Source organism: Nilaparvata lugens, chromosome 2 (genome assembly GCF_014356525.2).
Source record: "Nilaparvata lugens isolate BPH chromosome 2, ASM1435652v1, whole genome shotgun sequence".
Taxonomy (NCBI): Eukaryota; Metazoa; Arthropoda; class Insecta; order Hemiptera; family Delphacidae; genus Nilaparvata; species Nilaparvata lugens.
This window is the reverse complement of record NC_052505.1, coordinates 2,536,331-2,564,146: the sequence shown is the minus strand read 5'-3', so window position 1 is coordinate 2,564,146 and position 27,816 is coordinate 2,536,331. Positions and strand designations below refer to the sequence as shown.

The 27,816-nt window shown below is 35.4% G+C and overlaps 1 protein-coding gene across 1 annotated transcript in view; it reads right to left on the bottom strand.

Moving 5' to 3' along the window:
- LOC111053690 (probable G-protein coupled receptor CG31760) overlaps window positions 1-27,816 on the bottom strand; it is a 463,503-nt gene that overhangs the window by 321,698 nt on the left and 113,989 nt on the right. The window contains 1 exon segment of the mRNA XM_039419962.1: window positions 129-312. Within this exon segment, the coding sequence (XP_039275896.1) occupies window positions 129-312 (184 nt within the window).

The following is a 27,816-nucleotide window of genomic DNA, read 5'->3' as shown; positions in this document are numbered from 1 at the left end:
CCACACCATATTTTTTTCATAACGGCAAAGAAAGTTGTGTGAGTGCGCCACACCAGATTTTGTAATGTTATTCTTCCTTCAACAGAAGATTGAAACAAACTAGAAGCAATTGGAAACGACAGACTCACTTGAAGAAGTAGGATCCGTTCTGGAAGCCGAAAAAAGGGACCGTGTAGGTGAGCATCCATATGTTGCCTCCGCCACAGTCGTAATACGGCTTACTCCATTTGCCGTCTTCATACGTCACGCTCAGAATCTCATCAGGCACTCGATCCGTGTGTGCCGTGCTGTTCCACGTGTACGTGTTGAATCCTGCAACAAAATAAAATTATTATTTCCTAATTATAATGTGCCAGTACCCACTCAACTGTCTAACTATGATGTACCAGCAAAATATACTTAAAAAACATTCGAGCAGAGAAAATAGTTCGATATTAGAGTAAAAATCAGACTATAGAATTATTCATCATAAATCAGCTAACAAGTGATTACACAGATGTGTGGAGAAGCCAGTCTATTACTGTATTTGTATAAGGTCTATAGTTTCAATCAAAGACATTAGAGAGGTATGCATCTTTAAGCTGGGTTTACACCAAAGTTATTAACAAAATGTAAATAACTTAATCCTTATAGATTCTATTAACTCTAATTCTATTTCTATTGATTCTATTAACGCAAGTTGACAAACACACATGTTCATCATGTGTATGATAAGTTATGTTCAATCTAATATTAATCTATAAGGATTGAGTTATTAACATTTTATTAATAAATTTGGTCTAATCGCAGCTTTACATTGTTCATCATCGACCATGTTATAATAAATATGAACAAAATCGGGGCGACGAGCTTCGCTCGTTATTCATTTATTGACTTTTGATAAACCGAACACAATTCTTCAAAATGATTGGGGAAGTACTAACAGCACAGCCCAAAACTGTTTCTTTCCCGAGTTTCGATTTATACACTATAATAATAGTCTAGAAAGTAGGCTATGTTCCATACACTTAAATTCAGGTTAAATTTCCTGTTCAAACATTTTAAAACAAAAAATTATATCATAAAGAAACGATAGCGTTAAGGCCATTCCACACAGCACGTGGCGTACGTGGCTAGACGCACGCCACGCCGGCCACGCTAGCCACATGCCAATTCACACCGCCACGACTGTTGCGATGCTATACCGGCCACGTTTCCCGTCAGTATGCAGGAAGATGTCAACTCCGTCGGCCCCGTCGTGTGAATCTGGATTTTCTTGTGGCTTACCTTGGTTTGATGACTCCAACAGCAGCAGTAGTAATGATAATGAGCTGGTTTTATTGTATTCGGTGACAGCACGGGACCAGTGGTTATATCCAATCAATAAAAAAAGGAAGACCTATGGCGAATTCCATCATTTAATGCGCGACCTTGAGGCTGACAATGATAGTATACATTCTATACGATAGTATACGTCTAGTATACGTTCTGCGCATGCTCGGACCAAAACGTGGCCGGACACGTTTGAAAAGATCGCTCAGAGAGCGAACGGTAGCCACGCGTGGCTCGTACAGCAAGCGTTGCCGCGTGGCCGTGGCTGCTATGTCAATTGCTTCATTTGATTAGCTGGGAAGCGATGTTTTGAAAAGTAGCTAGCGTGCGTCCAGCCACGCACGCCACGTGCTGTGTGGAATGGCCTTTAGTAGATATCCCATGGTATAGGGCGTTTATGTCGCAACTTTTACTGTTATCTCAAGCCGATTACTGTCCATTATTGTCGATTTCTACTATTTTAACCGGGTAAGAGTGTATGAACAACACAATATGAGAGACTACCAGCGTCATAAAGCTTCACGGGAAAGAACTACGTGGACTATTGGCTTGAGATAACAGTAAAAATTGCGACATAAACGCCCCATACCATGGGGTATCTACTAACGCTATTGTTTCTCTATGATTATAATACAAACCAAATCAAATAACAAAATAACACTCACTAATCACTTGAAATTGTCAAATAATGATCAACTTTGAAAATTATGATATACTCTAGTTTAGGAGGATTATCATGTCATGTCAACAAATCAGATTATGTTGATCAGATCGATCAAATTGTCTAGCTAGATAAAATTTCTCGCTGATTCATTATGATTACACAGCTGGAAATGATTCTGTCTCTCTCCCACACAGGCACACGCATCTTCTGTTATCGAGGAGCGACGAAATTATCATTGATTTAAATCAGTGGTTTTGTGACAATTTCATAGTCTTTTTCATTCATTATGAATAATTATCACAATATCAACTTCTCAATTACACAAAAAGTGAAATTATCATCTGGTTCCCAAGGATGAATTATCCTTTTAATGTCGTTCAGCGAGTTTTCCAAAGAATGAGACCTAGTGCAATCGAATCTTTATATCATAAACCTACTATGTTCCAAATTTCGTGGAAATCGTTAGAGCCGTTTTCGAGATCCGTAAAACATAAACATTCATCAATTAACACTGCTTTCAATATTTTTTTAAAAATTGTGTGCATGTGAGTACTTTCAAGTGGTCAGGTGTGGAGTTATTATAATTCTGATGTGAAATGCCAGTTTCTTTGTGATTTAGTATGACTGTACAACGGAATTCTCTGACAGTAAATAGAACACAATTCTCTAAAATGATCGTGTTTATATTTCACAGCTGGCTAAATGTCATCTTATGGATTTAGGGGATGCGATATTTTGATTTTTCACATGCTCACTTTTCACCATCAACAACTTTTAAAGGATGAATTATCCTTTTAATGTCATCCAGCGAGTTTTCCAAAGAATGAGACCTAGTGCAATCGAATCTTCATATCATAAAACCTACTATGTTCCAAATTTCGTAAAAATCGTTAGAGCCGTTTTCGAGATCCGTAAAACATGGATAACCAGATATATAAGAAAAGCCAGATATAAAAATTACCAGATATAAAAATAACCAGATATATAAATACAGAAATCGCTCGCTTAATATAATAGGATTTTCCTATGCTTCCAGGATATGCGGCCGATTTCTGCTAGAATACAGCAACAACAAAAAATTATTGCCTAATTACACTTTGCCAGTATCCAAAAGCTGCCTACTTATATAAAGTGCCAGCACCCATATAATTACAAGGCCTTCCACCAGAATAAACCCATACGTTGCTTCCCGGATCTCCGACTAATTTTTGCTACAGCGCCTGTTTAATTTCAGGAGACCATGCACACTGTAAATTTCCAACATAATTACAACCAACTTTCTGAGAAGCTTTGTAGGTAATATTGTGGCTGTTAGGGTTTTTATTCAGTATAATTACATCTGGTGTCTCAAACAAGTGGATAAAACTCTGAGTAAATTTACTGAATTGAGTTTGGTGGCAGAAGAAACGGTTGGTAGCACTTTATATGGGCTAAAAAAGAATAATAGTTTTCTTGAATGTGAGAACAATCTTTCTCCTATGTTCTGTGACTCGAAATACACAACATTAGTCTGTCTACTAACTTCGCGAAATACATGCATTTTAAAACGCTCCAGTTGACAAACAAGCAATATTAAATGAAAAGACTAAGAAATTGTCAAAAACCACAGATTTAATAATATTTAGAAAGTCTGGTTTCGGTTGTTACACCATTGTCAATAAACTCAGTTCATCAGAGATTGACAATGGTGTAACAACCGAAACTAGACTTTCTTTATATCATTAGATCTGTGGTTTTTGCAATTTCCAAGTCTTTCTATTTAATATGGACCACAATATCAACTTCTCAACTACACAAAAAGTGGAAACAAGCATATTGTTCTAATATTTAAAATTGATGACTGCATGTCCTTATAGTAGTGAAAATTCGAAAGTAGATTCGCATAGAACATGGAATGTTTGAAAAAATGATCAAGTTAGTAACAAAATACATATTGTAGAGAGAGTGACTTTTCTCAGGATTCCTGATCATTACGGATTAAAACCAGTATAATGTATAAAAACGAGGAGATGGCATTCCGAGAATGAGGGTTTTCACGCATGATTTTTCCGAGTTTTCCTTGAATAGCCAACCAAAAAAGTGGAATTTCTTGGAACAAGCGTTAAATTTTTCTTCCACATACGATTCCAAACAAAGAATCTACAAGAGCTTTGAGCTTCCATTTCAAGCCGATTGTATTTCTCAGGTCAACCAGAAATAAAATATGCTCTCGCTTTCAACTTCTGTGAATGAAAACCGATTTAGAAGTTGACTCACATAATATACAAGATTATTGAATGTTGCCGGAAAGAGAGAGAATGATTGAGTACTTTTTTCATGTAGATTACAACAATATATACTGACTTATGCACTTATATGAGATTGATTGATTGATTGAGTACTTTATTTATGTAGATTACAATATATACTGGCTCATACACTTATATACAATAGCTTACAATACAGCAGAATTATAGATGATTTTACATAATATAGACTAAGAAAATAATTATTGAACTGTATATGATATGAAAAAGCAATATTTGTAATATAATAAATATAGAAAATTATATTGCTATGCATCTACATAAATTGGCGGAGCTTTGGACATATCAATGTCCATTCTTCGGAAAGAATATTCAAAATATCCTTCCCACTAACGTGAGATTCCTACTAATGTGAGAGAGGGGATGAGTGAGGAAGAGAGAGATAGATAGATATAATTTATTCTTCAATTGTTACAAAGCTTGTTACTAGGCAGTTGTTACTAGAGAGAGAGGAAGTGAGAGAGTGAGCAGTTGGAGAAAGATAGCGCCTATAGAAGAAGCTTGTGACTGTTGTGTTTTAACTTGAAATTCCACCGCTTACAAACAATGGGAAAAGTTTTAAGAGTATATTCAAACGTGGACTTTCACTTTCAAAAGTTCGTGCAACTTAGAAGGCAAATTGTTGATTACATAATACACTATTATTATGGAACTGTATTAAGTGAAAATATCAGGCAAATTACAAACTTCAAGCTCATGACAATTGGTTCCCATATTACATAATCGTATTGTTAAGGAATTAAAAACTGACATATTAATTCATTTTCCATATTACATAATCATATTGTTTAGAAGCTGAAAACTGACACATTACTGTGAATTCATTTTGGATTCATTCAGACATTCGAAATCAAATTCGAAATTTGTACAGATTCAAGTCCTTTATATTGACATATTACACAATTTGCAAACTTATCGAAGAAGTTAAAAACTGACATAGCTACACACACATAGTATTTTGTTCGTACGATATTTTTCCGTCCTTATAAATTATATTAGATATTAGATTAACTTAAACAGATGATTTCATACAGATGATGTCTGTCAAGCTTCGATAAAATCTGATAGAGTTCATAAGGTCGAACAAAAAACGATGTGTGTGTGTGTGTGTACAGGGCTTTACTGTAAATTCATTTTTGATTATTATTATTGAACGAAAATCCATTTAAATGTTGTAATTCACCCCGGACGTGGTGAAAAGTATAGTACGAAAATCCAAATTGAATGCTGTAAATCACCCCGAAGACTTCTGCTACTGCAAATATCGACACATTGAAAAAATTATTAATATTGACATATTCGAAAATTTTTTGAATAGTAGCGCTCATCGAATTTCCATCTAGCTGTTTACCCTGTTGTCAATATTTGCAGTAGCAGAAGTCTTCGGGGTGGATTACAGCATTCAATTTGGATTTTCGTTTAATAATGATAGTTTATCCATTAGCATTTGAATAATTGCAATATCTCGGTAATTTCCATCTTTAGTCATTTTGAATTCATTCAGGTATCCAAAATCAAATTCGGAATTTGGATCGATTCAAGTCTTAGATATTGAGATATTATACAGTAAAAAAGACTTTCGAAGGCTTAAACTTATAAGAAGTTACAAGACATTATCTATACTATTATAAAGGGAAGAACTGGCGTAGGCCTACACACGTACGGAATAGAAGAATTATGTTTGACGCATCATCACGTCTGAACTACTGGACTGATTAACTTGAAATTTTCCATAGAGATTCTCAATTAACCGAAGATGAGGCCTATTTTCAATTCTTCAAGATTTTAGTGAATCAAGTTTTGGAATATACACTTGCGAAGCACGGGTTACCTGCTAGTCTGATATGAAAATTGAACACTATTATCATAAATAATCATATTTTCTCTACAATATTTTACCACCCACAGTATAGTACATAGCCTACTATGACACAGCTTTTCTGAAGATAGCTTCTCGTGAAAAATAGTTATTTGTGCAACTAGTGAAACCAAAAGAAACGTTTACTGAGTAATTGGAATGGTTTGTTGAGTGCAGCAGAGGAACTTTGCGCACGTATTTCACATTAAGTTTTTCCTACAGTTACCATTGAATATGAAAAGTGGGTAATTATGGGTAAAATTGCCTGAAATCCATCAAATGTTTTTCTGTGTAATTTTATTATTGATAAAAACCTTAATTTATTGTCAAATTGAATAAAAATGTTGTCGTTGGTTATAATATCTACTAATAATTAGCGCGTTGTGCTTGGTTGCACCTCTGCTCACTATAGCAGCCACAGCAGTCACTGTTACCAACTTCATTTTGATTTTGCTGCACTGTTGCTCCATATAACCTACTAACTATTTTGCGTTGTCATGTTGCAAATCTGGAGTGCAGAAAAATTTTTCCCGCACTAGAGCGGAAAAGTGATTCTTTGCGTTCTGTAATCAGTGCAGCAATGGCCACTTTTCAACGTAACTGTAGGAAATAGTTATTTGTGCAACTAGTGCGCAAAGTGACAGTTTGCTGCATCGAAAGAAACGTTTACGCCCGAGCCGTAGGCGAGGGCGGAATGGTTTCTTGAGTGCAGCAAACGAACTTTGCGCACGTATTTCACATTAATTTTTCCTACAGTTACCATTGAATATGAAAAGTGGGTAATTATGGGTAAAATTGCCTGAATAATGTAGTAGTGTTTGAATGGCGGGGGGCAGCTGTGTGGTGTGTGCTGTGGTGGCACTGTGCTGTCGTTGTCCTCCATTATAATATATACTTAATAATTAGCGCGTTGTGCTTCGTTGCACCTCTGCTCACTATAGCAGCCACAGCAGTCACTGTTACCAACTTAATTTTGATTTTGCTGCACTGGTGCTCCATATAACCTACTAACTATTTAGCGTTGTCATGCTGCAAATCTGGAGTACGCAAAGTACTCACTTTGCGCACTAGTGCGGAAAAGTGATTCTTTGCAGCCTGCAATCAGTGCACAAATGGTCACTTTTCAGGGTATCTGTAGGAAAAATATATTATTAAATTTTGAGCAGAAAGCATCATCCCGATAAGTATCATCAATTAGGTACAATAATTGATCTTGTTCACTATGGATAGTGTGATGAATCTTTCAAATAGATCTCATGAAAAGAGAGAAAAATTGTGATTACCTTTTAAAATGAAAGAATTTGCTAAAGGAATAGTTAGCGACCGAGCGATAAAGCTTACTTATCAATAACTGTATATTTGATAAGAGTACCGTTCTGTACTGAATATTTTTCTAAGAAAATTATTCAATAAAATTATAATTATTTTGCGAATAAAGCACAAATTATTTATGAATCGCTCACCGATTTTGAGGTTACACTTGTTTACTATCGATCAGATGTTTTTAAAACAGTTCGAACGCAGCTGACTGATCCAAAGCATTGTCAAATATCATACCGGTTCTCATGCAAGGTAAAATATCATTCCTAAAAATTATAAAACTATCAATAAAGGATCAAGAATTTCAAAATAAAAAATAAAATGTATGTATTATTGTTGAAATTATTTATTATTTAAGAAATTGTATTATGCGTCAGGTCTTATTGTAACTAAATAGGTCATAGCATGAAATTCTATTATTGATAAAATGGCAGAAATTAATTATAATAATCTCAAACCTAATAAAAATTGTACAAGAATATTAATTTATTAATAATTTAATTCAACTGAACCACATAGTAATTAAATCTCTTTGGTAGGTCTAAACCAATCACAGTGCATAGAAATAGCACCAAGACGGTGATCGTTTGAAAGCAACACATGTTAATCTATTATCAGACAATAACCCTGCCTTATCAGTTACACTAGCACATGTACATTGTATGAGAGGAACTATGTCTATAAGATTAAGCAGTTTTAAGAATTACATAAATTAAATTATTATTGTAATTAAAGGAATTGTATTCTACTACTTGCCACTGACGTCATGTTTACGTCACAAGCGTTCTACCAATGGCAAATTTTTATGCAAATTATTACATCGAGATTCTGAGAAGCAAGGTCTAGCCTAAAAGCTTAGAGAAAAGAGCAGCACTTCCCTTTTGAAATCCTTACCGTGTAGATCTCTTTCATAGTTACCAAAGACCTATTTGTAAAATTTCTTGTTCGATTTTTAAATGTTCTATTTGTGAGCCGATATTTTAGGCCAATCTATTTGTTATTTATAAATTTCTGTTTTCATCAATCGATAAATTTAAAAGCTTAAAGTAAACTATCCCTTAATTAATTCGGTGAAGGAGATATTTGAATTAAAATTCCCCACGTGCTGAAATTGAAGCCTGGATTGCCGCCGATCAAACGATTTTTGATCTAAAGAAGAAAACCACGACCGCCAAGGAAATTCACGTGAGTTATAAGTTTTAAAAGGGGCCCCAATCTACGCTTCGAAAATATTTCAGTGCAGAAAAACATAAATTTTTCTTCGTTAAGTTATTGGCCACGCCGACAAGCGCTTTAGCATTTAAGAGCCTAGAATTTATTCACATTTAATTTATAAGAATTTGTAGTTGATTAACTATCCTCCGCTGCCTGAACCACGACCCCGAACATTTTAAAAAAAATATTTTCTATAATTCATTTTTTCACTATTTTTTCATAACTGTTCAATTTTATCAATTGTAAAATTCTGTTGAATCACGCATGGTATCATGCAAGTACAAGAAAATTTTTAACTATTCTATTAATGCTATATTATTATCGACCTGTAAATCAAATTCTAAATCTGCACTGTATGATCATATATTTTATTATAATATATTTCAGTTTTGTTAATTCGCTTTCTGAGTTCGATTATTTCTTAAGCCTGTCAATTATTGTGTCTGATACGTTCTATATCATCAAGAACCGATCGAATACGATCATTGGAATAATTGAATCAAGCTGGATATTGGAACAGGTCTAAGTGGATGTAGCGAGTGGAGTCAGATCGAGATATTTATTCTTTGTCCTTACCTGCTCATATATCAGCTTTTATCTGTTACCTACCTCGAATTTGGAGCGAATTCATCAATTGTACAGCAGTGGCAGCCATAGATCATATAAATTCCTACAATAGAGCTTAAAACCCGACAAGACTCTGTTCTCGAAGTATATTCTGAACGATATTGGTCCAAATACCGTATTTTTAATCCTTCAGAACTTATTAGAGACGCAGTCCCGTAAATTATCTACATCGGGATTTTTGCTCGACCTGTATGATTTTGTATGCTCATTCTTCACAGGTAATAATTTTAAAGTATCCGTATTCAGTGTTTAGCGTCCGCTACACTACTTATAAAAATTTCATCACAATACAATTTGTCATTAGAAGAATCAAGGGTGAGCGAGCGTTTAGGCCTCCCGCGATTCCGACAATTGTATTGAGTCTTGTAGTGAGTCAATCAGTCTGGTGTTCACTCAGCGTCCTCACACGCCATTGCAAAATTTATAGCCACTACACCACTGACTCAGTGCAAGATTCACCCTACATGTGTGAAGCCGTTAAAAAACGCACCACATGATTTGCCGGCCCAACGTGAGGCATTTAAATACAGCATTACATCACCCTAAGTGTGTTGTCCTATCCTTGGAGGTGAGAGTGACTCCCCCAGGAAGAGCACCACATGATTTGGCGCCCAACAGTGATAGGCATTGAAGAGGTGGATAATCGACTGCGAGGATTATTTAGTTGCTCAGTATACTATAGCGCTGACAACGGGAAAATTTTTTGAAAAATTCATGGTTGTGAATTTTTTCGAACTTAATATTGACTATTCACTGTTATATAAAATAACAAGAAGTACCATACCCAATTTTTGAACAGAAAAGAAATTTATCGATTGATGAATTTTTAGAGAAAAAATCGAACTCAGAATTTTATTATTGTGTTATTCGAAAATTGGTCGTACTATAAGTCATAGGTATAAGAGATATCATAAGAAAGGTCATATTATTTGAAGAATATTAGGTCTATATTGAAACAATTTATAAATATTTACAGAAAAGAGGATTGAAGTTATTTACATTTTTAAAAGTTTTTAAAGCATAAAGAGGGAAGTAAAATTAAATCACGGATATATTGCGGAATAATTTAAGCAGAGTATCACTGCTTTTATATAAAATTTTGCGAAGAACACTAGCCTATATATAGAATTGCGGCAAGAAATTATAAGAATAAAATATTTATAATAATAGTAATAATAAATTATAAGAGGCGTACCTGTATTACTGCATAAGTGTTCACTGTGTATCCTGTATGTTCGTGTCATTTTTATGTTAACGATATTGCTAACTTGACTCATTTTATCACTGAACACATTGTTAAACCACTTTTTCTGTATTTCACTCACTACTGCGCTATAACAATTTCTATTGGATTCCTTACCAATTATTTTGTATATCACAACACTTTCACGTTTTTTATTCACTGCACACTTTCGTTGTGCTATTTTTCCGCAAACTATGGCAGGAAACGACCAGGTCAATCCAAGTCTGTCGGATACCGAGGACCTCTCACCCGATTGTTCGCCGCCATCCGCATCCGCCACCGCATCCGCCGATTTCCATCCCAATGTACTGGATGATTTATCTTCGACACAGGTGGAGGAGAGCTGCATCCTAGTGGAAGATCCGTCGGCAGCCCAAGAGCCGGAGGACGAAACATCGGGAGAGCATACGGACGACGACGCCCCCGAGTCAGGAACTCCCATTTCTCGTACCGTTGCTCGGATGAAGAACCAGCGGATGACCGTTAGATGTACACCCGATCCCGCCATGGATATGGACACCCTCCTGAAAGCAATAGCCAAGATGTATGAACAAACAAAGGAAGAATTAAAGAAGGAAATCCAAGAAGTAAAGGAAGAAAAGAAACAAATAAATGAAACGCTAAACAATATGGTTAGGGGAAGCAAACAAGCAAATGAAGAACTAATTAGAGAAAACGAACAAGCAAGAGAAGAATTGAAGAAGGAAATCCAACAGTGGAGGAAAGCAAGTGAACAAAGGTTTTGAGAAACTGGATCAACAGTTGGAGGAAGCAGCGGAAAGAAGCAGGATGTTAGGACGGCAAATCAAGGAGAAAAGTCAGACAATTAGAATCAATATTGGACCAGAGCCTGAACCCATGCATGCGGAAGCAAACATACTTGAAAAGAAGATCATAAAACAGGCAAACGAATATGGCACATATATGGGAGACCAACTTACCGAGAGTGTCAGGACTGAAGTCGCGCCGCACACCGCAGAACGCCGAGAGGGACCAGCCGACATCGCCCGCCAGGCCGAGGACGACATCCATCAGGTAGAGGGACAGCCCATACCACCGCGCGCCGACTACCAGGAGTCCAAGGACGTTGCCCGCCGAGTGGAAGAGCAGCCCGGACCGCCGACCGCCCACATCACCATCCATCCACCGAGGACAGCGCCTGCAACATATGAACCCAGCATTCATGAAGATAGTCCAATAAACAATAGAAATGAAATGGAAACATACAACAAATCAGAATCACAACCAAAACTGAAAACCTACAAATCAAAACAACAAACAAGAAGGATTACAATACGTCAAAGAAGAAAACCAACTAATAGAATTCATCTACACCGCCGTCATATAAGGCTGAAATCCTACATCAAATCTTTTACCAGCATGCAAGGAAAAAGGAAGACAGTATTAAGAAGGACCTACAACCACCGCAGTCATGTCCGGTTAAAATCAAGTAGACTGTACACCGGCATGCAAAAAAGGAAAATATTATCAACAAGAATCCACACACATCACCGGCATGTAAGGTTTAAAAAGATTAAACTGCATGTTACCGGTAAACAAAGAAGGACAACATTGGCTGAAGAGATCTACCTACTTCGTCGGCACATTCGTTTTAAGCCAAATTTAATAAAATGGATAGTTGCAAATTGGAATGGGAACTTGAAATAAATCAGGAATCAAATTTAGATGGGGGCTTAAGGAAGAAATAATTTTTCAATCAACTGGAAACTACATTTGTGGAATACATCAACTATCAAACTTCCTCATAGTCCCAGCCTACCCATTGAATCATATCTTTGCAGACTAGCCTCTTTCTACTACAGCCTAATAATCAACATAACCTAAGCTTCGCCGCATCTCAGCTAATAATGAAATATTATTAATTCACTTCAAATGAAGAAACCGAAATCAACTTTAATAACAGAAGAAAATAAAACTACAAGACAACTCTAAAAATTTACCAACCTGATCAAGCCATCAGTCTCGTGCTACAGTCATCACCGAAACAATCGCCTGGCATCATCTACACAACTGAAAAACAGAAACAAGAATTATATTATCCACGGAAAATAATTATAAATTAGAAATAACATGAAATTAGTAGTGAATAGGAGGAAAGAAAATAAACAAAGTTTATTTGAAAAAATGTGTAAATCTAACCTCGAAATACAGAATCGATAGAAAAAATCTATTCAGAACCAAAGCCTGTTCGATAATTTTCTTCGTCCCACCAACCAATGTGTACGAAATCCTAGAGTCAAATGTTAATAGAATCAAAGCAATATCGTTAGTTAATTATTGTAACCTATTATTTAATGTGAAATCATAAGCAAAAACGCAACCAAAAATATATATTTATGTTAAATTGCACGAAATGCGCATGTTCTGTGTTATATGAATGTATCTCTAAAAAACTCCAAAGAAAATGAAATTCTTACCTTCAAATGTGAAATTTATTACTGTTGCATCAAAAGATCATGAATTGTAATTCAAATTGATAAATATAATCTTGAAGACTTAATATTTGTAACCAGCATTGATAAAGATCAAGAAAGCCATTTCAAGTGTAACCCTGTTTGTACGCAACGTACTAAGCGCAAATAAGGAATTGCTCGAGTCAAACGGTAGACGATTGTCAAGTCACCGAAGTAAAATCACACTCTCACCCAATTTATGTAAAAGCCAAACCAAAGAGTCGAAACCTGTAATAACTATGAAAAAATGATGAAAGTCTATATTTGTTGCAAATACTATTCAAATCTTAAGAAGTAATATGTGAAATTTTGTATATTTGTTATAGTTATGGGTCTGCTCATAAGCCACCCGTGAATGGAAGTTGTGGAGTTGTTTTAATGAAGGATCCAAAGAGACCTCATTAATTATTGTATTTCGATTGTATCCAATAGAAGGAACAATCAATTATTTATTTTTCGTAGCCGAAAGTGCACGATATATTGTTTTTAGTGTTAAGTGTTGAGTTTTCGTAGAAGTAAGGAGAGGAAATAGTGTATTCATCACAATATCGGATTTTTCAAATAGTCATTGTTTCGACTCGTCTCCCAATTACCTATTTAAAATATCCTGGGGGCTTTTGTGTGATGAATCTTTCAAATAGATCTCATGAAAAGAGAGAAAAATTGTGATTACCTTTTAAAATGAAAGAATTGCTAAAGGAATAGTTAGCGACCGAGCGATAAAGCTTACTTATCAATAACTGTATATTGATAAGAGTACCGTTCTGTACTGAATATTTTTCTAGGAAAATTATTCAATAAAATTATAATTATTTTGCGAATAAAGCACAAATTATTTATGAATCGCTCACCGATTTTGAGGTTACACTTGTTTACTATCGATCAGATGTTTTTAAAACAGTTCGAACGCAGCTGACTGATCCAAAGCATTGTCAAATATCATACCGGTTCTCATGCAAGGTAAAATATCATTCCTAAAAATTATAAAACTATCAATAAAGGATCAAGAATTTCAAATAAAAAATAAAATGTATGTATTATTGTTGAAATTATTTATTATTTAAGAAATTGTATTATGCGTCAGGTCTTATTGTAACTAAATAGGTCATAGCATGAAATTCTATTATTGATAAAATGGCAGAAATTAATTATAATAATCTCAAACCTAATAAAAATTGTACAAGAATATTAATTTATTAATAATTTAATTCAACTGAACCACATGGTAATTAAATCTCTTTGGTAGGTCTAAACCAATCACAGTGCATAGAAATAGCACCAAGACGGTGATCGTTTGAAAGCAACACATGTTAATCTATTATCAGACACCAACCCTGCCTTATCAGTTACACTAGCACATGTACATTGTATGAGAGGAACTATGTCTATAAGATTAAGCAGTTTTAAGAATTACATAAATTAAATTATTATTGTAATTAAAGGAATTGTATTCTACTACTTGCCACTGACGTCATGTTTACGTCACAAGCGTTCTACCAATGGCAAATTTTTATGCAAATTATTACATCGAGATTCTGAGAAGCAAGGTCTAGCCTAAAAGCTTAGAGAAAAGAGCAGCACTTCCCTTTTGAAATCCTTACCGTGTAGATCTCTTTCATAGTTACCAAAGACCTATTTGTAAAATTTCTTGTTCGATTTTTAAATGTTCTATTTGTGAGCCGATATTTTAGGCCAATCTATTTGTTATTTATAAATTTCTGTTTTCATCAATCGATAAATTTAAAAGCTTAAAGTAAACTATCCCTTAATTAATTCGGTGAAGGAGATATTTAAATTAAAATTCCCCACGTGCTGAAACCGAAGCCTGGATTGCCGCCGATCAAACGATTTTTGATCTAAAGAAGAAAACCACGACCGCCAAGGAAATTCACGTGAGTTATAAGTTTTAAAAGGGGCCCCAATCTACGCTTCGAAAATATTTCAGTGCAGAAAAACATAAATTTTTCTTCGTTAAATTATTGGCCACGCCGACAAGCGCTTTAGCATTTAAGAGCCTAGAATTTATTCATATTAATTTATAAGAATTTGTAGTTGATTAACTATCCTCCGCTGCCTGAACCACGACCCCGAACATTTTAAAAAATATTTTCTATAATTCATTTTTTCACTATTTTTTCAAACTGTTCAATTTTATCAATTGTAAAATTCTGTTGAATCACGCATGGTATCATGCAAGCACAAGAAAATTTTTAACTATTCTATTAATGCTAAATTATTATCAACCTGTAAATCAAATTCTGAATCTGCACTGTATGATTACATATTTTATTATAATATATTTCAGTTTTGTTAATTCGCTTTCTGAGTTCGATTATTTCTTAAGCCTGTCAATTATTGTGTCTGATACGTTCTATATCATCAAGAACCGATCGAATACGATCATTGGAATAATTGAATCAAGCTGGATATTGGAACAGGTCTAAGTGGATGTAGCGAGTGGGGTCAGATCGAGATATTTATTCTTTGTCCTTACCTGCTCATATATCAGCTTTTATCTGTTACCTACCTCGACTTTGGAGCGAACTCATCAATTGTACAGCAGTGGCAGCCATAGATCATATAAATTCCTACAATAGAGCTTAAAACCCGACAAGACTCTGTTCTCGAAGTATATTCTGAACGATATTTGGTTCAAATACCGTATTTTTAATCCTTCAGAACTTATTAGAGACGCAGTCCCGTAAATTATCTACATCGGGATTTTTGCTCGACCTGTATGATTTTGTATGCTCATTCTTCACAGGTAATAATTTTAAGGTATCCGTATTCAGTGTTTAGCGTCCGCTACACTACTTATAAAAATTTCATCACAATACAATTTGTCATTAGAAGAATCAAGGGTGAGCGAGCGTTTAGGCCTCCCGCGATTCCGACAATTGTATTGAGTCTTGTAGTGAGTCAATCAGTCTGGTGTTCACTCAGCGTCCTCACACGCCATTGCAAAATTTATAGCCACTACACCACTGACTCAGTGCAAGATTCACCCTACATGTGTGAAGCCGTTAAAAAACGCACCACATGATTTGCCGGCCCAACGTGAGGCATTTAAATACAGCATTACATCACCCTAAGTGTGTTGTCCTATCCTTGGAGGTGAGAGTGACTCCCCCAGGAAGAGCACCACAATAGATATTACTATTGTCACAGTCTAATCATTTTTTGTGAGATCCATTGAACTTGACCTTGGTTTCCCCTTTATACACATTTTTCTACCTTTGTTTTCTGATATAGTCTTTCAATTCTCGTGTTTTCTACTCGACAAATAGTTTATTTAAACAAACTTCCTCATATTATCCATTCAGTTTCGTTAGTTACTAAGATTCTTTCTATCGGTTGTTGTCTAAAGGTTAACATGCTCATAAAATTTGGAATACTAACTTGAGCGTGCCTTGTCTCGGCCAATGGCAGTAGAGCTCCGCCTCCACTGATAGCCAATCGTAGGGCTTCACTCCTACTCTACCGAGCAAGTGAGGTATAAGATTCAAGTTGAACTCTTCATGTTCATATTTACGTTTACGGCGAAACGCGGCGATATATTTTCATGAAATTTCACTAGTATTTTCCTTTTTGAATTGCGCGTTGATGTATGAACAAGGGTTTTGGGAATTTTGTAAAGGATTGAGGATAATATGAAAAAGGAAAGGAGCCTTCTTCATACGCTAATATTACCGTGAAAATCAGACTATAGAATTATTCATTATAGAATTATTCTTACTAGGCTACTATCAAAATTCGGAAAGCGAACAGTATGGGCTAGGCCTGTTGGTCCTTTTCTAATCATGTATTTGATTTGTGCATTGTTAAATATAAATAAATCAGATGTCGAATAGATTATTAATTGCATACAATGAGGCTTGCAAATTGATTACTCGAAGTAGCATAGTATTATCTCCCGACTTCATCTCCGCTTTCAACTTGATAAGCTTTAGATAATAGAAGCATAGTTGTTTACAACAAATTATTAGCATTGTCAATACAACAGCCCAAACAGCTACACCGATATCTCGCCGACAGGACAGGACAGGACAGAATTTACTCTGATGAACAGTATTAGAGGAAGCTGTGGTGTATAACTGAACGAGGTCTACTGTTCACAGAACTACTAGTATTTGTATATTAATAAATATATATAAAGATGAATAATATTATGAAGCTTACTACCTATGAGGATATACCAAACAATGAGTTTGTACTAATCTCTATACAAATGAATTTCGGAAAACGCTAAATAAATGCTGTTAATCACTTCGAAGACTTCTGCTACTGCAGACATTGACAACAGGGTTAACAGCTGGATGGGAATTCGATGAGAACTACTATCTAAAAATTATATGCCAGCCCGGGAATCAAACCCGGTACCTCCCAATTGCTAGTCAGGAATGCTTACCCTTACACCAAACTGACAATCTCTGGATAGCAGCGCTCATTTTTGACCGAGCGAAGTGAGGTCTAAGATTCAAGTTGACGGTTTGGCATTTCTCTTGATGATTAAATGTTTATATGTTGCGCATTTACGGCAAAACGCGGCAATAGATTTTCACGAAATTTGTTAGATATGTTCCTTTTTTAATTGCGCGTCGACGTATATACAAGGTTTCTGGAAATTTTGCATTTCAAGGATAATATGAAAGGGAAAAGGAGCCTCCTTCATACGCCAATATTAAAGTAAAAATCAGACTATAAAATTATTCATCATAAATCAGCTGACAAGTGATTACACAGATGTAATCTGAACAGGGGAAGCCAGTCTATTGCTGTATTTCCCTAAGGTCTATAGTTTCAATCAGGTAATTGTGGATGAGAATACTGCGTGAGGTCTACTGTTCACAGAACTACAACTAATTAAGCTTGCTACTTAATATCGGGGAACGAGCTTCGCTCTGGAGTACAAAAGCATAAAAAATTACGAAAGAAGAAATTATAATAATATTCATAGTTCATACAGAATTGTTGTATCTAATCACAGGGAATTGAGATTAATTCCCAGAGTATCGCAAACATTTTCCCTAACAATGGCCCGGCTGCACAAAAGCTGGTTAAATTTTAATCCTGATTGATTTCACGTGAACCAAATCAGAGAAGACTATTCCAAAAAATGGTCTACTGGAATTGATCAGGGTTAAAAATAGCCCGGCTTTTTTGCAACCGGCACTAAGTACCTGATTGATTGATTATAAAAGTCCAACAGCTGAGTCATAATTTTTGACACACATCAACTCGCTCACTCACTTCTATCATCAACAGAAGACGAAATAATTATTATCAGCTGTTTCTCCAAAAATGGATGATAATATTATCCTTTTAATGTCCTTCAGCGAGTTTTCTTAGGTATGATAGCTAGTGCAATCGAATTTTCATATTATAAACCTACTATGTTCTGAATTTCGTGAGAATCGTTAGAGCAGTTTTCGAGATCCGGTGAAATACAAACATATAAAAATACCTAAACATCTGAACATATATATAAACAGAAACTGCTCGTTTAATAGTATAGGATGAGGAAATACCCAACAATGAGTTTGTACTTATCTCTATACAAATGAATTTCGGAAAACGCTAAACAAATGCTGTTAATCACTCCGAAGACTTCTGCTACTGCAGACATTGACAACAGGGTTAACAGCTGGATGGGAATTCGATGAGAACTACTATCTAAAAATTATATGCCAGCCCGGGAATCAAACCCGGTACCTCCCAATTGCTAGTCAGGAATGCTTACCCTTACACCAAACTGACAATCTCTGGATAGCAGCGCTCATTTTTGACCGAGCGAAGTGAGGTCTAAGATTCAAGTCGACGGTTTGGCATTTCTCTTGATGATTGAATGTTTATATGTTTATATGTTGCACATTTACAGCAAAACGCGGCAATAGATTTTCAAGAAATTTGTTAGATATGTTCCTTTTTTAATTGCGCGTCGACGTATATACAAGGATTTTGAAAATTTGCATTTCAAGGATAATATGGAATGAAAAAGAAGCCAATATTATACGCCAATATCAAAGTAAAAATCAGACTATAGAATTATTCATCATAAAAATCAGCTGACAAGTGATTACACAGATGTGTGGAGAAGCCAGTCTATTGCTAGGTATAAGTATTTCCATAAGGTCTATAGTTTCAATCAGGTACTTGTGGATGAGAATACTGCGTGAGGTCTACTGTTCACAGAACTACAAGTAATGGAGCTTGCTACTTAATATCGGGGACCGAGCTTCGCTCTGGAGTACAAAAGCATGAAAAATTCATTACGAAAGAAAAATTATAATAATATTCATAGTTCATACAGAATTGTTGTATCTAATCACAGAGAATTTAGATGAATTCCCAGAGTATTGCAAACATTTTCCCTAACAATGGCCCGGCTGCACAAAAGCCGGTTAAATTTTAATCCTGATTGATTTCACGTGAACCAAATCAGAGAAGACCATTCAAAAAAGATGGTTTCACTGGAATTTATCAGGGTTGAAAATAACCCGGCTTTTTTGCAACCGGCACCAAGTACCTGATTGAATGATTACGAAAGTACAACAGCTGAGTCATAATTTTTGACACACATGAACTCGCTCACTCACTTGTATCCTTATACCAGTCATAGAATAGACACGGCCCATTGTATATTCATATTTAAAGTCGATGAAGCTAATATCTACTGCCAAATCCACCCATCTTGACGTCACAACAGTGACGTCACGCATCGTATAGAAATTATAGAAAACTTTTTTGAGTTTGTTGTGTAAGTGTTTGTGGTGTTTAACTTACATTGTTGTTAAACAATGCATTGTTGTTGAACATAGCTTGTTTTCCATAGCAAATTGTTATTATTATTTATGTAATTATTATTTATAAAAATGGTAATCTCCTGCGCAGCATACAATTGCACTAAAATTTTTAGGAAAAAAGTGGAATATCTTTTCATGCGTAAGTTGAAATTTATACACATAAATAATGAAGTTGTAACTGTAATATTATTCTTGGTTATGATGTAGGTGAACTTAATGCAGCATAACAATAGATTATGCTGATGTAGACTACCGTACCTTATTATTTTCAAAACACATTATAGCTTTGAAGCCGATATCACATAACACATTATAACTTAACCGATATCGTTTTTGCCCATAGCTATAAATATCCTAAAAACACCATGAATCTGAAATAAACACATCTGAAAGTTTTCTATATGATGCGTGACGTCACTGTTGTGACGTCAAGATTGGTGGATTTGGCGGTAGATGTTGGCTTCAGAGGCTAGGCTTCCCAGCGTGTCTGTTCTATAACTTGTCTAAGCTTCTATCATCAACAGACGACGGAATAATTATTATCAGCTGTTTCTCCAAAAATGTATGATAATATTATCCTTTTAATGTCCTTCAGCGAGTTTCCTTAGGGATGAGAGCTAGTGCAATCGAATTTTCATATTATAAACCTACTATGTTCTGAATTTCGTGAGAATCGTTAGAGCAGTTTTCGAGATCCGGTGAAATACAAACATATAAAAATATCTAAACATCTGAACATATATATAAACAGAAACTGCTCGTTTAATAGTATAGGATGAGGAAATACCCAACAATGAGTTTGTACTTATCTCTATACAAATGAATTTCGGATAAAACTCATTGTCACTTCAAGAACACTTATTGATATCATCAAGAGATACTATTTATTATATAAATTCAATATCAATACTGCTATAATATTGTCTTGTAAATAGAGGTCATTTCTTTCTTTCTTTTTCTTCTTCTTTCTTCACTTCAATTGAGCCCTCTCAACAGAACATATTTTCCACTTGGTTATCATTATGAACTCATAATCCTAACTTCTATTCCGAAATCTTCGACTAGCTCAACCATATTAACTTTGTTGAAAATTTATGAATGGAGCTTATCTATACTCCACTCATGAATTTCCCAATCCAATTACTACGTTCCCTGTGAACTTTGCTGGAATAATTGGATCCGAAATCACAAGGAACAAATTGAATAGTGACTAAATTGGAATGCGTCAATGAAAAAGAGAACGCCATTGACGCTGAACGTTTGCACCAGTTGGGTATACAGTAATAAATGCAGTGTAAAAGGCTCCATCCAATCATTGACAACAGAGTTCAATGAAGCTTTTGAAGCGATGGAGAGTTGGAGCGTCGTCTTAGGAGAGTTGATTGGGGAGTGGAGGGGCAGCCGGTTCCTCTTGGACATCCGGAATCAAAGAAAAGTGCTCTTTAATGACCGGAGACTAAGAGAAAGAGGACATTTTAGTCTTTATCTCTTTCAGAGTTCCCAGTCGGTGACTCCAGTCCGTGACTCCAGTCCATGTCTCAAGGCACCAAGTTTCTTCTGAGTCAACCGTCGACCAGTTGATTGCAGAAACCGAATCAACTAGAAACCTAGAAACTAGTCATTAACAGTTGACTCAATTAGTGCAGAAAGATAACTGTTGTAAATAGACTTCATGTGATCGTTTCATTTTGAATGAAAAAGACTAAGAAATTGTCAAAAAACCAAATAAACTAGTTCATCAGAGATTGACAATGGTGTAATAACCGAACCCGGTCTCTCTAAGTATCAATAAATCTGTAGTTTTTTGACAATTTCTTAGTCTTTTTCATCCAATATGAATAATTACCACAATATCAACTTCTCAACTACACAAAGAGTGATTGTTTTAAATTGAACAGTTTCACTTCCAGTTGAAATAAGGTCGTTGAAACTTGATACAGAAGTGTCCACTTTGATGCTTACACTGAATAAGCATTTAAACTTGTAAGTCTTACCGTTTCAATAATTGTTGAAATCAGCTCGTTGATGGTTGACTCGTTAAGTGCAGAAAGCTGATTGTTGTAAATGGAGTCAGTTGAACAGTTTCACTTCCAGTTAGCGTTGAAATCAGTTCACAGTTGATTCGGTTTCGGCATAAAGAAACAATAACGTAAGTAGATATCCCATGGTATGGGGCGTTTATGTCGCAACTTTTACTGTTATCTCAAGCCGATTACTATCGATTATTGTCGATTTCCACTGTTTTGTTTGGGTAAGAGTGTATGAACGGCACAATATGAGAGACTACCAGCGTCATAAAGCTTCACAGGAAAGAACTACGTGGACTATCAGCTTGAAATAACAGTAAAAGTTGCGACATAAACGTCCTACACCATGGGATATCTACTTAAGCTATTGTTCCTCTATGCCGAAACCGAATCAACTGTGAACTGATTTCAACGCTAACTGGAAGTGAAACTGTTCAATTCACTCCATTTACAATAGTCAGCTTTCTGCACTGACCGAGTCAACCATCAACGAGCTGATTTCAACTATAAGTGAAACGGTAAGACTTACAAGTTTAAATGCTTATTTAGTGTAAGCACCAAGTTGGTGGCACCGGCACCGGAAAACGAGACATTTTTTCCAAAAAACGTGACATTCACGTTTCAACGAGTTGATTTCATTTGGAAGTGTAACGGTTCAACTTTAAAACGATACCATCAACTCTATTTTCAACAGTTAGCTTTCCACACTTACCGAGTCAACCGTCAACGAGCTGATTTCAACTATTAGTGAGACGGTAAGACTTACTAGTCTAAATGCTTATTTAGTGTAAGCATCAAAATGGTCACTTCTGTGTCAAGTACGACCTAATTTCAACTGGAAGTGAAACGGTTCAACTTGAAACGATCACTTTTTGTGTAGTTGAGAAGTTGATATTGTGGTAATTATTCATATTGGATGAAAAAGACTAAGAAATTATCAAAAAACCACAGATTTATTGATACTTAGAGAGACCGGTTTCGGTTATTACACCATTGTCAATCTCTGATGAACTAGTTTTTTGACAATTTCTTAGTCTTTTTCATTCAAAATGAAACGATCACATCAAGTCTATTTACAACAGTTATCTTTCTGCACTCACTAAGTCGACTGTTAATGACCTGATTTCAACTGGAAGAGAAACTTCAAAATGATCTCATCAACTCTATTCACAACAGTTAGCTTTCCACACTTAGTGAGTCAACTGTTAACGACCTAATTTCAACTGGAAGTTGAACGGTTCAACTCAAAACGATCTCATCAACTCTATTTACAACAGTGTTGGCTTTCTGCACTCTCCGGGTCAACTGCGAACGACCTGATTTCAACTAACAATTCAACTCAACTGATTTCAACGACTCAATCTACAACAGTCATCAGCTTTCTGCACTTACCGAGTCAACTTGAACGAGTTGATTCCAACTAGAAGTGGATCGTTTCAACTTATTCCATCGACTCCATTATTTTACAACAGAACGCTTTCTGCAATTACCGAGTCAACTGTCAACGACCTGATTTCAACTAGAAGTGAAACGGTTCAACTGACTCCATCGACTCCATTCACAACATTCATTTCTGCACTCATCGTGTCAACTGTCAACGACCGGATTTCAACTAGAAGTGAAACGTTCCAACTGATTTCATCGACTCCATTCACAACGTTCATTTCTGCACTCATCGTGCCAACTGTTGACGACCTGATTTCAACTAGAAGTGAAAAAGTTTAACTCAAACAACTCAGATGACTACATTTACAACATTTATTTATGCAGTCATCGAGTCAACTGTTAACGACCTGATTTCAACTAGAAGTGTGACACGGTTCAACTCAAAAGAATCAACTGACTCAACGTAGAACAGTCAGATTTCTGACTCTCTATCAGCCGCTGAGAAAGACCAGTCACTGGAGGACTCTGCTGCTTCCAGCATTTTCTTAATTGTGCCAGCCAAAAAGTAAAGCTCTTCAAGTCCCTCCATTGGAAATCTTTTTCTCCTTTGGATACAGTAGTAAACTGAATCTCTATAGAATGATTTTATAAATATTGAAAGGATCAATGATCAATTCTTGGATCAAACTCTTAAACTTAACTGACTGGTCCCCACTCATGATATTACTAATTTGTTGAAATTCATGACTAAACTTTGATTATATTCATCATCCTCTATTTTCCTGGCAATGTTCTATAGTGAGAGCAACGATGAAACGGCAATATTTGATTGACATTGTAGAACATAAATTCGTGGTTAATTCATCAATTTTTATTTGAACTGTCGTATTAATTGAACTCTTGGTGTTCACAGAGTTTAATCTAATCATGCTACAGTGAGGTCCACGTTATAATGGCAGTGTTTGATTAGCAATGATATTGCTATCCTTGTCTATCATTCAACAAAACGGATAGCGCTAGCTCTTTCTCGCTTTGCTCTGTAGCCAGATCGTATTTTAACAATGTAGAATTGATAACTAATGAACAAAATATTTCATCATGATTATGAAATTCATTTGAGAAATGTAATTGATTGCTTAATGAAATATAATTGAATATATTAGACGAGGATGAACAGTTGATATTACATCAAAAAACCTGTATCAGCTACCGTCTATAGAAGGCATTGACAAGACAGAGGATCGGCAACGTTGTTTTCCTATCTTTTTCCACTGCAATTATAACGTGGACCTAACTTTAGCTTCGAAGCTATAGTCTGTGTAAAATAAATTGAAACTTGGCCCTCCATCCCAAGAAATTACATGGTTGCCAAATCGTGTAAAATTGCAACTTTCTCAAATTTCCAGTTCAAAGTCAGAATCGGATGTAGAATGTCATCCCCGATATCCTAGTAGTGCTGGAAAATTACTTATGGCAATTACTTATCTATTCAGATCCGGTGACTAATTCATAGGTTATGTTGACTGCGATATTGTCTCTCAACGTCCCTTCTATTCTCATGGAGAGAATTTCCATTCCCTGATATAGGGTTACCTATATCATTCCACCACTTCCTGAAATGGGGTTACCATTATTCCTGGGTTTATCATTACCTATATCACTCAACCACTTCATGAAATGGGGTAACTGTTAATTGTGGGGTTACTTTTACCTATATCATTCAACCACTTCCTGAAATGGGGTAACCGTTATTTGTCGGTAACATGACTGTGATTCATGGGCATATTTGTCGCCAGTAGGTTTTGAACACAGTTAAGTGATGAAATTTAATTCCATAACCTACAGTATACTTTCATGCCGTAGATATAGTTTGTGTAAAATAAGTTGAGACTTTGCCCTCCATCCCAAGAAATTACAGGGATGCCAAATCGTGTAGAATTGCAACTTTTTCAAATTTCCAATTCAACGTCAGAATTGGATGTAGAATATCATCCCCGATATCCTAGTAGTGCTAGAAAAGTTTCAGGGTTGAAGGATCAAAAGGAAATTAAACTTTTATGATAAAATTAGAAAAATCGCGAAAATTTGTTTTCTTTTGAATATCACTTCTCTCAGAATCATAGGGCATCGTAAGGCGTGAAAATTCTATATCAAATTAAAGGGGAGAATGTCTGCTTTCTATTGGTGTGTGAATAATTCTTATTTGACCTATAGTTATTTTTCAATTAATGTTTAAGTTCGTCAATGTCGAGACATTTCGAGCAGAAAACATGAAATTTTTGACATGCTAGAAACTTTTATGTTTCAAGAGATAAGTAGGTGGTGAAAGCAAGAATGTGTCTCAGAAATAATTGAAATTATTTTTCCAATTGTCAAAAGTAGTCGGAAGATCGTATTTTGGTCTTCAATGAATTTCAAAGTTCGGAGAGCGGCTGCATGGTATGCATTGTGTACCAAATTGTATTCTAAACCTGGAAATTCACGAGATATTTGACTGAATTATTTCAAACGTGAGCAGCTGATTGCCTCTAGAAAGGCTGTAATGAAACACTGTTTGGATTATTCGAGGCGAGGTTGTCATTTTCATTATTCTAAGTTGCTGAATTTTTCAATCTTTCTGTATTTTGTTCTGTTGATCCCAGCTATTGATAGCATAAATGGCAGTGTTTGATTAGCAATGATAATGCTATCCTTGTCTATCATTCAACAAAACGGATAGCGCTAGCTCTTTCTCGCTTTGCTCTGTAGCCAGATCGTCTTTTAACAATGTAGAATTGATAACTAATTAACAAAATATTTAATCATGATTATGAAATTCTTTTGAAAAATGTAATTAATTGCTTGATGAAATATAATTGAATATATTAGACGAGAATGAACAGTTGATATTACATCAATAAACCTGTATCAGCTATCGTCCATAGAAGGCATTGACAAGACAGAAGATTGGCAGCGTTGTTCTCCTATCTTTCTCCAAGGCCATTATAACGTGGACCCCACTATAGCAATACATTCTCCCCTGTTGAGATCAAATTATTGAAAAATATAATTCATTGCTTGATAAAATATAATTGATTTTTTTAACTAGAATGAACAGTCAACATTACATCAATAAACCTGTATCAGCTACTGTCTATAGAAGGCATTGACAAGACAGAGGATCGGCAACGTTGTTCTCCTATCTTTCTCCACTGCCATTAACTTGGACCCCACTATAGCAATACTTTCTTCCATGTTAAGATCGAATTATTGAAAAATATAATTTATTGCTTAATAAAATATAATTGATTATTTCAAACGAGAATAAACAGTTGATATTACATCGATAAACCTGTATCAGCTCCCGTCAAAATAGGCATTGACAAGACAGAGGTTCGACAAAGTTGTTCTCCTATCTTCCTCCACTGTCATTAACGTGAACCTCGCAATATTTTCTTCCCTGTTGAGATCAAATTTTTGAACAATAAAATTACTTGCTTAATAAAATATAATTTATTATTTTAACCTTCCGGCAGTCGTGCCCTACTCAATCACACGAGCAGTTGTATTTTTTACAACATCCAATTTTTCAAGTGTTATGTACTCTGTTTACTGTCAAAACATATGATTTAATTGTATTATTACTTTTCCCATCTTTTTGGATTATTTTACGCCCATGAACAATTGGATAATAATCATTATATAGCCCAGTAAGCTACATCAAGCAAAGCCATCAATTCTGTGTAATTGGTTCGTTTGCAGTCCCCGTATACAGTCTTTCCCTATCTTATGCACAGTCGCGACTAAATGGCACCTAAAGACTGAACCATTGCTCGGTTGATACTGCAACTCAGTGCAGTGATGGGGGAAAGTTTTGGAATGCATAGGTGATTCATTCACTGACACCACCCCATTCACTGTTGTACTTTTTACAACAGCGCGACTGGCGGAGGTTAAACTAGAATAAACAGTTGATATCATATCAATAAACCTGTATCAGCTACCGTCTATAGAAGGCATTGACAAGACAGAGGTTCAAAATTCAAAATTCTTCATTTGCCATAATACAATACAATTTTTTCAAAACAAAAACACAATTGAAAACTTCATTTAAACATTAACATGAAATAAATATAATAATTCTTCTCAAAATTAGCTAATAGGCGTTGCCAGCAGAACCAGAGGTTTGTGTGCTGCAACCAGTATCAACCTTAGAAATCTCAACTTACAAAATTAATAAAACGTTTGATCGATATATCAATATTTGAAAAATTAAAATGAATAATAAACAAAAGAAGTGCTCAATTACAGAGATGGCAATACGGAAACACCTAGATTAAAACTAAAAATCTATATGGAGGTGACAAAAGATAAGGAGATCAATAAATTATGAAAGAGGTGAGATACATTAACGGATTTTATCCATTCAACTATATTTCTTATGGATGACTTAGCAATATATTTTTCTAGAAAGTGTGGAGGTACCAAGTTAATGAGTTTATTGCTGATGTAAGTGAATTGTCTTCGGCTCACAGTTAAGTCAGTTCTATTTATAATATAGTTCGGTTGCGCTCTGAAGTTGTATGACATCATGTATGGTTTA